General features: G+C 43.8%; 1 protein-coding gene across 1 annotated transcript in view; it reads right to left on the bottom strand.

The window, feature by feature from the left end:
* LOC126334633 (damage-control phosphatase ARMT1-like) overlaps positions 1–13,578 on the bottom strand; it is a 127,017-nt gene that overhangs the window by 53,900 nt on the left and 59,539 nt on the right. The window contains exon 4 of the mRNA XM_049997069.1: positions 7,291–7,476. Within this exon, the coding sequence (XP_049853026.1) occupies positions 7,291–7,476 (186 nt within the window). The remainder of the gene's footprint in view (positions 1–7,290; positions 7,477–13,578) is intronic.

Genomic DNA, 13,578 nt, shown 5'->3' with positions numbered 1-13,578 from the left:
TTTCGCCGTGCTGGACCGCACCGCAGCTATGCGTCATTGCCCTAGCATCGCTGCCTAGGTGACTTCTATATCAGATGGAGTTAGTGAGGCTTTTATAGATCGCAATTTTTCTCTGTTTGGGGGGTAGAGAATTACGATGATAGTGTGTGGGGTTGATTGATTTGAATGGACACGGATCTGCTTCGGACTGTAATATCTGTATCTAGTTTGGATATGTACCTCACTGCACGCATTTCTGCCGAATGGTCAAAATACGGTCCTGTTGCACTAACTCAGGTCATTCTGTTTCTAAACGGGTTGCAGAAGGTGGTGGATATGTATTTCTCGGAATTCTGCTCAGTTCGACTTAAATTGGAAAGATCAAATGCGCAAAGCTGTAGAAATGGTATCAGTTGCAAGATGCGTAGGGGGTGACTAAAACCAGGTTGTAATTTTACTGTAGCAGACAGGTTCGAGGAAGTTGACTCGTTGTGAGATATGAGAGTGTCAAAAATAAGACTGAGTAGTCGTTGTAATCATTAAAGGAATTGTCAATAGGATCCAACGCAGGTATGTGCTTGAATGGGAAGACCTGATTCCAAATCGTGGACATCATTTCTAGCATACAGCGTAACACTAGAGATCTGAGAAGCTAGTGTACATTTTCTTGCGACCTCAATCAGCACATAATCTAGTACTACTGTTTGTCATCCTTCTCAATCTGTCGTCGTCTATAACTCGGTGGATATATCGCGGAACCTCTGATATGGTCTTGAGACAGAATAGGCTAGAAATACTATACAATTATCTACCTGAGGTGGTGTGAGGGAGTCGCAAATACCGCTTACATACAACGTTCCTTAGCTGAATCACTTTCAAAATGTGTTAATTTTATCACTAGATTGCATTGTGGGCTTATAATAGACATACCTATGATCGCCATCATGGTATTTGTCTGGAAAAAACTACCTCATTCAGTTATAATGTCGTACCTCGATTCATAAAGTGGGTATGGCTTTTAACGTGGATACTTGAGTGCACTTGTGGAATCAGGATCGATGGTGACAGTAACATGCAGTACTTGTTGCGATCAATTTTTTTTTAACATCTGGTCGATTATGTCTCTCTTTCTAAGACACAGTGGTAGGACTCCCAGGAAGAAATCTAAGAGACATGCACACCCATCATTGATCTTTGGTCAGTATTATTTCGCATTGTAGGTAATCAATTATTGACGAAGTATTATACTTAGTAGTAGGAGATGTGTGATTTGAGCATAGGGTTAATAAAGTATGTGTTTGTGTGAAGAAAATGACTATGTCCAGTCGTAAGGAGGGTATGTACTTGACTTGGAGTACTGTGATAGCAAAGGCAAGAGTATATCGAGTCATAAGAAAGGTAGTGATATTTATATTTACAGAGCCACTGCCGACAGCAGGGTGTATTACCGACACTTCGCTCATTGTCAACTGACATTCATTTCAGACAACAATTACGAGGTGCGTTCAAGTTCTAAGGCCTCCGATTTTTTTTCTCCGCACTGGAAAGAGATAGAAACATGCGCATTGTTTTAAAATGAAGCCGCGTTCATTGTCAATACGTCCCAGAGATGGCAACACCGTACAGCAGATGGAATATTACCTCCAGCGGCGAGAATGAGAACTGTTTCAAATACTTAAAATGGCGACGTTTTCCTTACTTGAACAGCGTGCAATCATTCGTTTTCTGAATTTGGGTTGTGTGAAACCAATTGAAATTAATCGACAGTTGAAGGAGACATGTGGTGATGGAGTTATGGATGTGTCGAAAGTGCGTTCGTGAGTGCGACAGTTTAATGAAGGCAGAACATCGTGTGACAACAAACTGAAACAACCTTGGGCTCGCACAAGCCGGTCTGACGACATGATCGAGAAAGTGGAGAGAATTGTTTTGGGGGATCACCGAATGACTGTTGAACAGATCGCCTCCAGAGTTGGCATTTCTGTGGGTTCTGTGCACACAATCCTGCATGACGACCTGAAAATGCGAAAAGTGTCATCCAGGTGAGTGCCACGAATGCTGACACACGACCACATGGCTGCCTGTGTGGCATGTTGGCAAGCAATGTTGACGCGCAACGACAGCATGAATGGGACTTTCTTTTCGTCGGTTGTGACAATGGATGGGACGTGGATGCCATTTTTCAATCCAGAAAGAAAGCGCCAGTCAGCTCAATGGAAGCACTCAGATTCACCGCCACCAAAAAAATTTCGGGTAACCGCCAATGCTGAAAAAATGATGGTGTCCATGTTCTGGGACAGCGAGGGCGTAACCCTTACCCACTGCGTTCCAAAGGGCACTACGGTAACAGGTGCATCCTACGAAAATGTTTTGAAGAACAAATTCCTTCCTGCACTGCAACAAAAACGTCCGGGAAGGGCTGCGTGTGTGCTGTTTCACCAAGACAATGCACCTGCACATCGAGCTAACATTACGCAACAGATTCTTCGTGATAACAACTTTGAAATGATTCCTCATGCTCCCTACTCACCTGATCTGGCTCCTAGTGACTTTTGGCTTCTTCCAACAATGAAAGACACTCTCCGTGGCCGCGCATTCATCAGCCTTGCTGCTATTGCCTCAGCGACTTTCCAATGGTCAAAACAGACTCCTACAGAAGCCTTCGCCGCTGCCATGGAATAATGGCGTCAGCGTTGTGAAAAATGTGTACGTCTGCAGGGCGATTACGTCGAGAAGTAACGCCAGTTCCATCGATTTCGGGTGAGTAGCTAATTAGAAAAAAAATCGGAGGCCTTAGAACTTGAATGCACCTCGTATAAGATAGGTGGATTTCGTGATCAAGTGGAACTTTGAGAAGATTGTGTATGGGGGTGGGTTTGTGCTGGACTGTTATTCCTTCCCATGTAAACTGTTCTGTTAACTGCGTCTGCACATTTCACGCCTTTATTTTTTGAGAGAAGATCGATTGTGGTGTGTGCATCTGGCATGTGGAAGACACGTTTGTCTGTTCTCTAGACATGGGAGAGACCTTAGTTGGCTTGTAAATTATAGGGATGATTTAGAATCTGTTACATCACAGGCATTGGTATTCAAGAGTGGAAATACAAGTTTCCTCTATTTATTTCTATGTACTCAGTGGTTTACAGCATGCTGAACCTCGCTAAAGTTTGGGTTTTGTCGAGAAATAATTTCCAGTCTATATCTTGGGAATTATGTTGCGTTAGCGGATGGTAGGATGCTGCCTAGTGCTTGATATCGAGAAGTACCACGAAAATGGTATAATATTATGGCGAACCATGCGAAAATACATGAGTTCTTGTAATCACCAAGTCTGGAGATGTGTGTAGAAAAGCGAGCAAGCAAGGAAGCAGGTTCAGAGTAGAAACAGTAATTTGTTTGTGCCGAGGGGAAACGATCCCGAATTTGTAGAACAGTTCTGAGAGTGATGTCGGTCCATTGAGGGGATGATTTTGTATAGTGGATATGAATTGTTTGTTTACTACATCGACACAGTATGCGGTGATATATTGCTGGGTTGGATGTCGGTTTCACACTCTAATATTCAAGCTACTGTCTTCAGTGGGAGAGCAGTGTAATTGAGTAACAGTCTTTCTGTATTTGACGATATGTATGGCACTTTGCGAGGTTTAGTTGTCAGTGCAATATGGTGATCAGTGTAAAATAGTTTATTGCTGCTGAATGTCAAGTCTGTAGGAAGAAAGAAAAGGCTGACAGGGCTTCCCTAGGGCTGAGGAGCATCGTGACATATAGCCGGTGTGAGTGTAGGCATAACATAATTTGTTCGGGTGCTGCACAGATAAAGAAGATAAGTGCATTGTTCGTGTAAAATGTGAATATAGTGTATTGTAAAGGTACTGTGGCCTATGTTGTAGCATGAATAGAGAAGATGAGTGTGTGTCCTATCATGAGGGATGTATAGATTCAGCACATAGATAACCACAAGGGTATGAGAGAGATTTTTTATGTAGAAAATTCTGCGCACTATAGTTATGAATATTCATTCCCGAACCAGAACCGTCAAGAGCTGAAAATACGTATACATCGATCAGTGTCAGGATGTTGCAGCAATCGTAATAACATTTAATTGTAGTTAGACTGGTAAATATGTTCCTGCCTTCCGATATTTTTGTGAGTATAATATGTATATATTTGATATTCAGTAGACAAATTTTGTGGGTTTAACTGTGAGTGCAACTTAGCGATCTGTGGAAAATAATGTTAGTGCTGAAAGTCTCCTCTGCAGAAAACAATGGTTTATGGTGCTCCCACTGTACCCGTACCACAACTATAGCGTGATGGCGCCAGCAACGTTAAAAAACACATGAGCACTCGGTCTAGACCCGGTGTGAGCACACACAGAAAAAATAGGTCTTCACTCTTGTCCAGTTGCATCAACAACTGTGCCTAGGTGAACATGTATTTTGAGAGGAATTTCTGAGGTAAGAAGTATGAATGGGATGTCGCTGCCTCATTACTGCGGGCAACTGTGTGTGACTTGGCAGCTGATGGTTCGTCACTTCACTGGTAGCCTCCAGTGCAGTGCAGTAGACAGGGGGCTGCAGGCGGCGCTTGCGCATGTCTGTTGGATTATTTTGTGAGCAGGTCTGTAGGCCGTGCTATGTGTTATCTGGACAGTTTATGAGTTGATATCGTGACCGCACAACAGTGCACTGAATTATTTAGGAGCAATGGGACAGTCTTTGTATAGCACGATCTGTGATGTCTGTATGCGCATCACACATACACACGCGTCACAAGTGGTGGAACAGCACGATCTGTGATGTCGGTATCCGTACGTCAGAAGTGTCCCATTAGAGTGGCGATAGAGAGAAAGTGGTCGAACAGGTGAAGAGGGATGATAGCGCACTCTGGTGGTAGTGCCGCTGTGCTCTAGATCAGTTGGGCTCTGGACCTTGTGGCGAATACATAGGATGGTGGTAGTGGCTCAAATTGTTTAAATAAAGACTGGTGCATGATTTCGATAGTTGATGATTAGCTAGCATGTTTGCAGAGTCTTTTAGTGATTCACACGTCTGTAGGCTGTGTGTCGTAACCCTAAGCATGTTAGAGCGGGTGTTTTGTATCAGTGTAATAAATACGCTCCACCCCTAAATAAATTGTTCCAAAATAAAGTACACTCCTTCCTCTCTCCACCAGCCCAGTGCAGGCCGAGTCCTTCTCCCACGAATCCCTAGGATGAGGTGGCGGTCTGATGACTTAGGTTAGGGGAGGTAGTCCAAGTGTCCTTCCTTTCACACCATTAGCTTAGCTTAGTGGAGATAAGCAAATTAACCTTTCTTTACCACCAAACTTCGAACTTAGCGCCTCTTCATGGGAAGAGGTGGCGATCGGATGACCAAGGTTTGTGGGAGTAGCCCAAGTGACATATTTTCCCTCGATTTTCTTAGGTTAGTAGAGATATCCATGGGATGGGAGGGGGTTAGCATAGTGCAGGTAGCATAATTGACCAATCCTCCCACAAAAATTCAAACTTCCCGCCAGGAAGGTGTGTCACTTGCGTCATCAACTGATGTCACGGCCGCCAATCTCGGATGATGTCATTTGCTATACACATTAGTAACGTTAGTGCACGTTATCCCGCCAACATGGGTTGGTAAGTGGACGTGGCAGTCGGTTCAGAATCGTGATGGAGACTTCAATTATTTCCTTCCAAGTCCAGGTGAGCATGGCACTCGCGAAAATCTGACAACATCTGAATTTCCCGCCTGGGAGGGGGGGGGGGGTGGCACTTTTTGAATTACCCACCACCGCCATCTTGGATTTGGGGTTCGAACCCTATCAGTGTGTCTGTGACATCACAGGTCTAATGTTGCTTGTGTCACCACCTGACGTCATAGAAGCCATCTTGGATGACAGTGCCCTCTGGTGGTCACACTGTGTATAAGGTCAGTTTGAATCTGGACCTTGTGGTGACAACACTGTTTCCTGCCATTTTGGATTACGTCACAGATGAGAGCACCCTCTGGTGATGTTGCTGTGTACTAAGTCAGTTGGACTCCAGACCTCGTGGTGAACACACAGGATGGCCATACTGCATGAAATTGTTTAAATAAAGACTACTGTGCAAGTCCTTTTCCCACAAATCTTTAGGAGATGGCGGTCAGGTGACTGAGGTTAGTCCAAGTGTCCTTTTTTCGTGCCATTCCCTTAGCTTAGTAGAAATACGCGAATTGACCTTTACTTACAGTCAAAATTCAAACTTGCCGCCAGTTCATAGGAAGAAGTGGTGGTCAGATGACTTAGATTCGTTGGGGTAGACCAAGTGACCTATCTTCCCGCGATTTTTCTTAGGTTAGCAGAGATAACTGCAGTGTGATGCATTATCCTGTTGGAATTTGAACTTCCCGCCATTATTCTGTTGGAGGGGGCGCGGAACTTTCCCGCTAAAAGCCGCCATATTTTAGAACGGTACTTGCGTCATCGGCTGACGTCATGGCCGCCATGTGTACACGCCGCCATATTGGATGACGTCAACGCCGCCATCATGGATACATCTGGCAACAATGGAAAGTGGGGTAGTACACAGGGTCTTCCATTACTAACGTATTGGGAGCAGAAATTCAGAACAACCATTCAAAACAGTTATTTTGATAAAATGTCTAGGAGTACGCGTATGGAACTGTCACATTAAATTAACCGCAGGTAAAGTAGATGTCTGACTGATTGACTCACTGGAATCATTGGAAGAATCCTCAGGAACAAAGAATGTAACTTACAAAACATTCACTCGAAAAATACTTGAATACTGCTCGCCAGTCTGGGGTCTGTACCACATGGGCTTGATACATGAAATAGAGAAGATCCAAACAGCAGCAGCACGTTTAGTTGAAGGTTGCTCTACTAAGCGCGAAAGCAACACTGAGATGTGCACCCAAGCCCAGTGGCAGACGCTGCAAGAGAGGCGTTCTGCATCATAGCGTGGTCTATTGTTAAAGTTCCGGTATAATACGTTCATGAAAGTCAACCAGTACGTCGCTTCTCGAGCCCACAGAGAGGCTTGCCAGCAATCGTTTTTCCAGCGAACTGTACGTAAGTGGAACAGAAAAAGGGGAAAGTGACACTAGTACACAAGGAACACTGTGTCACATATTGTAAGATGGCTTGCTGAGATTGTACCGCTTGCAGTTCCCCTCCACCCATATAGCGCAAGGGGGATAAATTAACAACAAAGAAAAAAAACTGGATAGTCAAAGGCTACATCACTTAATTTCTTCGCAAAACCCCAAACATGAATGAACGCCGCCAAATAGGTAGCACACAGGCGCTCACCGTCTCGGACTGGTCGGCGATGAAGGCCTCGTCGGAGGGCGCGGTGATGGCGGTCAGCTCGTCTTGATCTGGCACGACGCCCGCGGACAGCGAGAGGTCTGCCGCGTTGGCGCGCGTCGCAGTCTTCAGCAACCGCGACAAATCCTCCCGAGTCGTCCCAGCTTCAGCCATCCACTCCGCCAGCGCCTGCACACACCACACGTTTGGCTCTCCGTGGGCAACCAGTCAGCTAACTTACTCTACAAAAAAAAGAGGACAGGCGTTCCAGAGAGACACAATTCCTTTTACTCTCGCCGATGGATACGCTTTGCTGTTCATTTGTGACAAACTGAAGCTGTGCGCCAGTCTGAGAATCCATCCCAATCATCACTTCTTATGGGCAGTCATCGTCAAATACAGCCAAAAGCGTATGCCTCACGAAATTACTCAAGGTCTCAAATAAGCACCGGTGGCTCTCCATGTTTTCAAAACTCCTCAGAGGCTCTCCCACAATGCTGTTGGGCTAGTGCGTTGGGGTAGAGAGCCTGACACAAACTCTACTGAGCTGTAATGAGTCTTCTGGAAAAGAGCATTTGTTATCATTCGGCATACCACGTCCTATCTTATTTTTATTCAGTGTTTTATGAGTTTGGCCAGTCACAAGCATACAGTAAGATAAGGAATTATGGCTAATGGCTCTGAGCACTATAGGACTCAACATCAGGAGTACATGAAGGAGTTCAACGAAAAAATCGAGAAGTCAGTGCAAAATCTATGTTCAGTCCCTGTACTAATCAGTTCTTAAATCTTTGTGGAATTAATACAATCTCAAGCGCTCCGTTTAGTGTCACCTGTTTTGGAGCTGCATAGAAGATGTAATCATTCTTCTCGTCTTTTACATACGAGGAGGGACCCAAAAGAAGCCGGACTCCGAGGGCGCTGCCACTCGTAGACGCAGTGCAGGGTTCTCACGCTAGATGATGTTAGTAGAGACCTTCATGAAACAGCTGTGCAGACGGCGTCAGTGTAGAGCTGAACGTGCAAGTGTGGTATTGTGTATCTCTGGCTGTTGGCGGGTTACCTCTGCGATGTCGTTATGGCAACTTTCAAAGAACAAAGAGTGTGTGTGAAATTTTGTTTCCTGCTTAAAAAAACTGCAACGGAGACACACCAAATGCTTCAGGAAGCTTTCCAGGACGACGCTATGAGCCGCATACAGGTTTTCGAGTGGTTTCGGCGCTTTAAATGTGGTGAGATGTGTGTTGAAGACCAAGCTCTTTCTGGACGCCCTTCAACATCGCGAAATAAGGAGAACATTGAAAAGGTCCGCCAAAAGATCAACGAGGATCGTCGCCAAACGAGCGACCAAATTTCAGCAGAGACAGGAATCAGTTGGAGCTCGTGCCAGAGAATTTTGAGTGAGGATTTCCACATGAGACGTGTTGCTGCTAAATTTGTTCCGTGCCTTCTCAAACAGAAGCAAAAAACCATCCGCATGAATGTGTGTCAGGACTTGAAAACAGAGACTGCAGGTGATCCAAACTTCTAGCACAAAGTCATTACAGGGGATGAGACTTGGTAACATGGGTATGACCCAGAAACCAAGCAAGCGTCAAGCCAGTGGAGGACTCCCAACTCTCCCAGACCAAAAAAAGCAAGGCAAGTGAGATCAAATGTGAAGACGATGATCATTGTCTTTTTTGATGTTCGTGGAATTGTGCATCGGGTATTCGTACCCCCTGGCCAAACTGTTAACCAGCACTTTTACTTCGATGTTTTAAGGTGTCTGCGAGAGGATGTGAGGAGGAAACGCCCGGAACTTTGGCGATCAAGGTGACTGGTTTCTGCATCACGACAACGCTCCAGCACACACGGCCTTACGAGTGACCCACTATTTGGCATCTCAGAGGTGGTCTGTTGTTCCCCACGCTCTGTTTTCGCCGGACCTAGGCCCATGCGACTTTTTCCTATTTCCGCGAATGAAAGGGAAGCGTTATGACGATGTGGAGGCGGTAAAAACAGCTTCGCAAAGGGCACTGGACAATATCAAATTTGAAGACTTCCAAACATGCTCCAACAGTGGGAAAAGAGACTTGACAAGTACATCACATGTATTGGAGAGTATTTTGAAGGTTATTGAAGTAATTTTGTAAAAAGGTTCATCAATAAATATTTTATGACCACAATCCGATTTCTTTTGGGTCCCTCCTCGTATAGAGGGGAATTACGAGTAGTAAAAGTGGAAAAAAGTTTGAAACGATTCTCTGATGCTGGATGGAGTGCTCATTACAGTTCATAGCAACAAAAGGAAGCGTGGAAACAGTTGTGAGCACTTTGGAAGATATGGAAGATCCATTTAAGGCAAATCTTCATACCATCTCAGCAGAAAGCTTGCTCCTTTCAGCTATACACTGATGCGCCAGAACATTATGACCACCTGCTAAATAGCTTGTTTGTCCGCTTTTGCAACGAAATACATCACTGATTCACGTATCCGACAGCTTGTTCATTGGTTTGTGGAGGTATGTGGCATTAGATGTCTACGCACAGGTCATGTAATTCGCGTAAATAAAGGGCCTCTGATTTGTGTATGCGATGATGGCGCACGAAAACGACCCAGATGGGTCCCACAGGAACATGAGTTCACTACAATGCTCCTCGAACCACTGTAGCACGGTTATGGCTCCGAGACACCGACAATTATACTGCTAAGAGATGACATTGTAAGGTGTCAGGCAAATCCAACACCTTCCATGAAAACCCTGACATTTTACGCAAATCCAGTAGTATGTCACATAGCTCCGAATAAATCATGACATTAAATTAACCAAAGTAATACGAGTAACGAGTGAGCAAATGGAATACCACAGACTAACACAAGAATGCCTAAATGCATGTCGTACCTTCCCATCGTGAGACAGACGCAGTTCCGAGGGGAGAAACGAGGACAGAAGCCGAGAGCAGAACCGTGTTAAGCTAGAAGGCCATACGATAAGGGAGGGACTGGACACCCACGTCGCCAGCTAACCACTAGGGCCACACAACCCGCAAGTTTTAGCGTGAGACTTTTTCGCGTCTCTGTTATGTCAAGGACCACCCACCAGCCCATGTTAAAAGCTACAGCCCTCCAGAAAAACAGTATAGATCTTACGATAACACAAAAAAGGGCCACTACCACCCGCAAGATTTAGCGTGAGACTTTTTCGCGTCTCTGTTACGCTGCAAACTTTAAAAACATTGCCCCACCACGAAAAGTATAACGTTCCTCATTGGATAGACAGAATTTTTGTAGGCGGAGCTTAAGGTTAACATTGAGACCCTAATTGGTCAGATGAAAACACAGCCAGATAGTTTTTTTTAAACCAATTTCGGTAAATTGTAATAAGGAGAAGTTAAGAGTTACTTCCGAGACGGCGCCGGCCGCTGCCCCCCTGAAGCTGCCTAACCAACGACAAGGTAATGAACGAACGCGATGCCGCATAACAGCGCATAAAGCTTCACTCAGAACTGCAGAAGTCTCATCTGTTACACCCCTTTTTGCGTAATACTAGTGTCGATCGTCAATTAAAGCTCATGGTGTTCACATTTGCCACTTGAAGTAAAAATCTGAAACGCGATGATTTCTCTGTTATATAGTTATTGAGAAGCCACATCAGCCACTGTAATTTACGACAAGTTAGATAAGTTATTAAAGATAATTGAGGGTCACTGTAGACCATTTTGATAGTTTTTCTCTTTTGTGAAACTTAATTTAAACCTAGTTTATAGATGTGATATGGCATAGGTCATCCTTCGATTCATTGTAGAACTTGGAAACCCATTCATGGAATATTCGTTCACATTTTTGTTGAATGCAGTTGGTTTTTACCATCTTGTATTAAAACATTTGCTTTTATCAATAGTGCGATTTATAAACGATGTTTTGTGAGTAGAATAAAATTTCCAATGGTAAACTTAACTGCTTTTTCGACGTTATTTTACCAGCTAACTAAAAATAGGAAAGCCTTGAACCCCTTCCACTAGATTTAGTTAGTATTAAGATTCTTTTACAGGGAGTGCAGTGGAGCTGAGGCTGAAATCATTAAGTATTTGTTTATATCATCGCTAGTCTCACTGAACTCTTCTGAATTCTACATGTCATGTGTGGTCTGGCGTCACCTTACCAGTAACAGGTCCCAGGTTCAAACTAGTCAATTCCCTAAAAAACATGCTCAGAGCGTCGTTGCGCGAAAGTGGTAGGGAGACACGATATAGAACAAACAGATACCACCATGAATGTTTAGAACATCAGCAACGGGAAGATATCAAGCATGAAGGGATGAAGGTGGCTCGCAGTTGTTAGCGTGTTTTCGATTACTACCACAGGTCCCATGCAAGCACAGTAGAATATCTCCCATAGCATAATACTGCTCTCACCAACCTGCGTCCGTATCGTGCTGCTCATTTCGAGCCGCCATTCACCTCGATGACAGTGTTTGTGGAGACGACTGTCGGCCTAGTGTAGCACACATATGGTTCACCCGAAGAGCCGACACGTTTCCACTGGTCGACGATCGAATCCCGATAGTCCCGCGCTCTCTGTAATCGTAACTGACGGTGTCGTCGGGCAACATGTGAACACATAGAGGTGGTCAGCTGTGAGACCTCCATGTTCAACAATGTACGATGGAGGGTGTGCTGTGAAACACATGTGCATGCACTAGCATTGTGCTCTTTTCGCAGAGATGGCGCACATCACCATCAATCCTACTTTCCCCACGTTCTGTGAGGAGTCGTCGTCGTCCAACTATTTACCGCCTAGTGCTAGTTTCTCTGTCCTTTTACCTCTTTCCATAGATGCTCAAGACAGTAACACGTGAACATTCGACCAGCTTTGCCGTTTCCGAGATACTCGTTGACAGGCTTTGCGTAATAATAATCTGTCCTTCAACGAAGTAGCTTTTCTCAGTGGATTCCTCCATTTGCAGCCCATATTTTCGTCACGATGATCCCCCATCTGTCTCAGCTGTGCTTGCGTCTTTTTCATAGCGCGTAACGTGATCGCAACGTCACCAGGTGGCATGTAATCTCGCAGTGGACAGTGGTCATAATGTTTTGTCTTATCTGTATAGGTGATTTTGTCTTTTTGACCTACATCAACTTTTGGTACATGATACTGGAGGACAGTCTCCAAAAATGACTTTGGATGAAGGACTCGCCAAATCTAAACCCCGAATGAGCTTTTAGTGACGGAACGAACCACAAGAATAGGCTATACTGTTACTTTTGGCACTAAAAATGCAATAATGTGGACATTAACATTAATCGACGAGGAAGAAGGAGTGTAAATAAAACAATGCCGGATGAACTAACTCATGATGCTGGATTATCGATCCAAGACAAAGTTCGTCGATCAGTGTTTGTATGCACAGATCGATTTATACAAGAACTGTCACAATGATACAAGTCCATGAAATAAATCTACTAAATTTTCCAAATTGTTGAAACAAAATTAATATTCGCAGTTTCGGATGACGCTCTGGCAGTAACACTGGAGAATCTGGTAGAAATTTATGATGATTTTGAGAAGGAACAGGTGTTGCAAGAAATAAAATGTTATCGCAGGCATCTATGTGCAGTCGATACGGGTGTTAACGTAGCTGCTAGATGGTCAGCCCAGGAAATTCCTCAATTTACAATTAAATGAGACTTCAGTGAATCATTACACTTATCACTTATAATCCAATACTTCTTGGCCATTCATGTCTAAGTTGCACGATGCAAGAGAAGTTTTTCTAAACTGACCTAATGAAAAACTGTCTTCATTCTATGGTGAATTAAGAACAAAAAGCCAGTCTGTCAATTTATCAACTGAAAGAAAAATTTCAAATGAAATAGATTTCAACAACGTTATGTAGAATTTCAGTAAAATAAAGACACGAAAACACGTACTCTAATAATATCAAGAATAAGCACTCTCTCGTACTAATATTACGAAACTAACTGTTATAATAGCTGTACAAACTTTTTTTCCAAACGTATAAAATAAAAGGTAATTTTCTTATCCTGTTCTCGTGATGATCGCTGTGCTGAATGCTGTTTCGGGTTTTCTCGCCTACACCCTTAAGTATGTGTATTACAATTACTAAAGCGTACAGTATACTCATCATAAATACTTCATTTTTTATCAGTCATTACATCTATACAGTATTAATAACTTTTTGCAAAATGAGCACAGCAAATACGCTAATTTCTAAGCAGTCTGGGGGTATCATTTAGTTTCTCTGTATGGGCTTAGTCTGCCAATACCTTGAGCTATAGCATTAATTT

The sequence above is a fragment of the Schistocerca gregaria genome, chromosome 2 (genome assembly GCF_023897955.1).
Source record: "Schistocerca gregaria isolate iqSchGreg1 chromosome 2, iqSchGreg1.2, whole genome shotgun sequence".
Classification (NCBI taxonomy): domain Eukaryota; kingdom Metazoa; phylum Arthropoda; class Insecta; order Orthoptera; family Acrididae; genus Schistocerca; species Schistocerca gregaria.
This window is presented reverse-complemented; position numbering and strand designations above follow the sequence as displayed.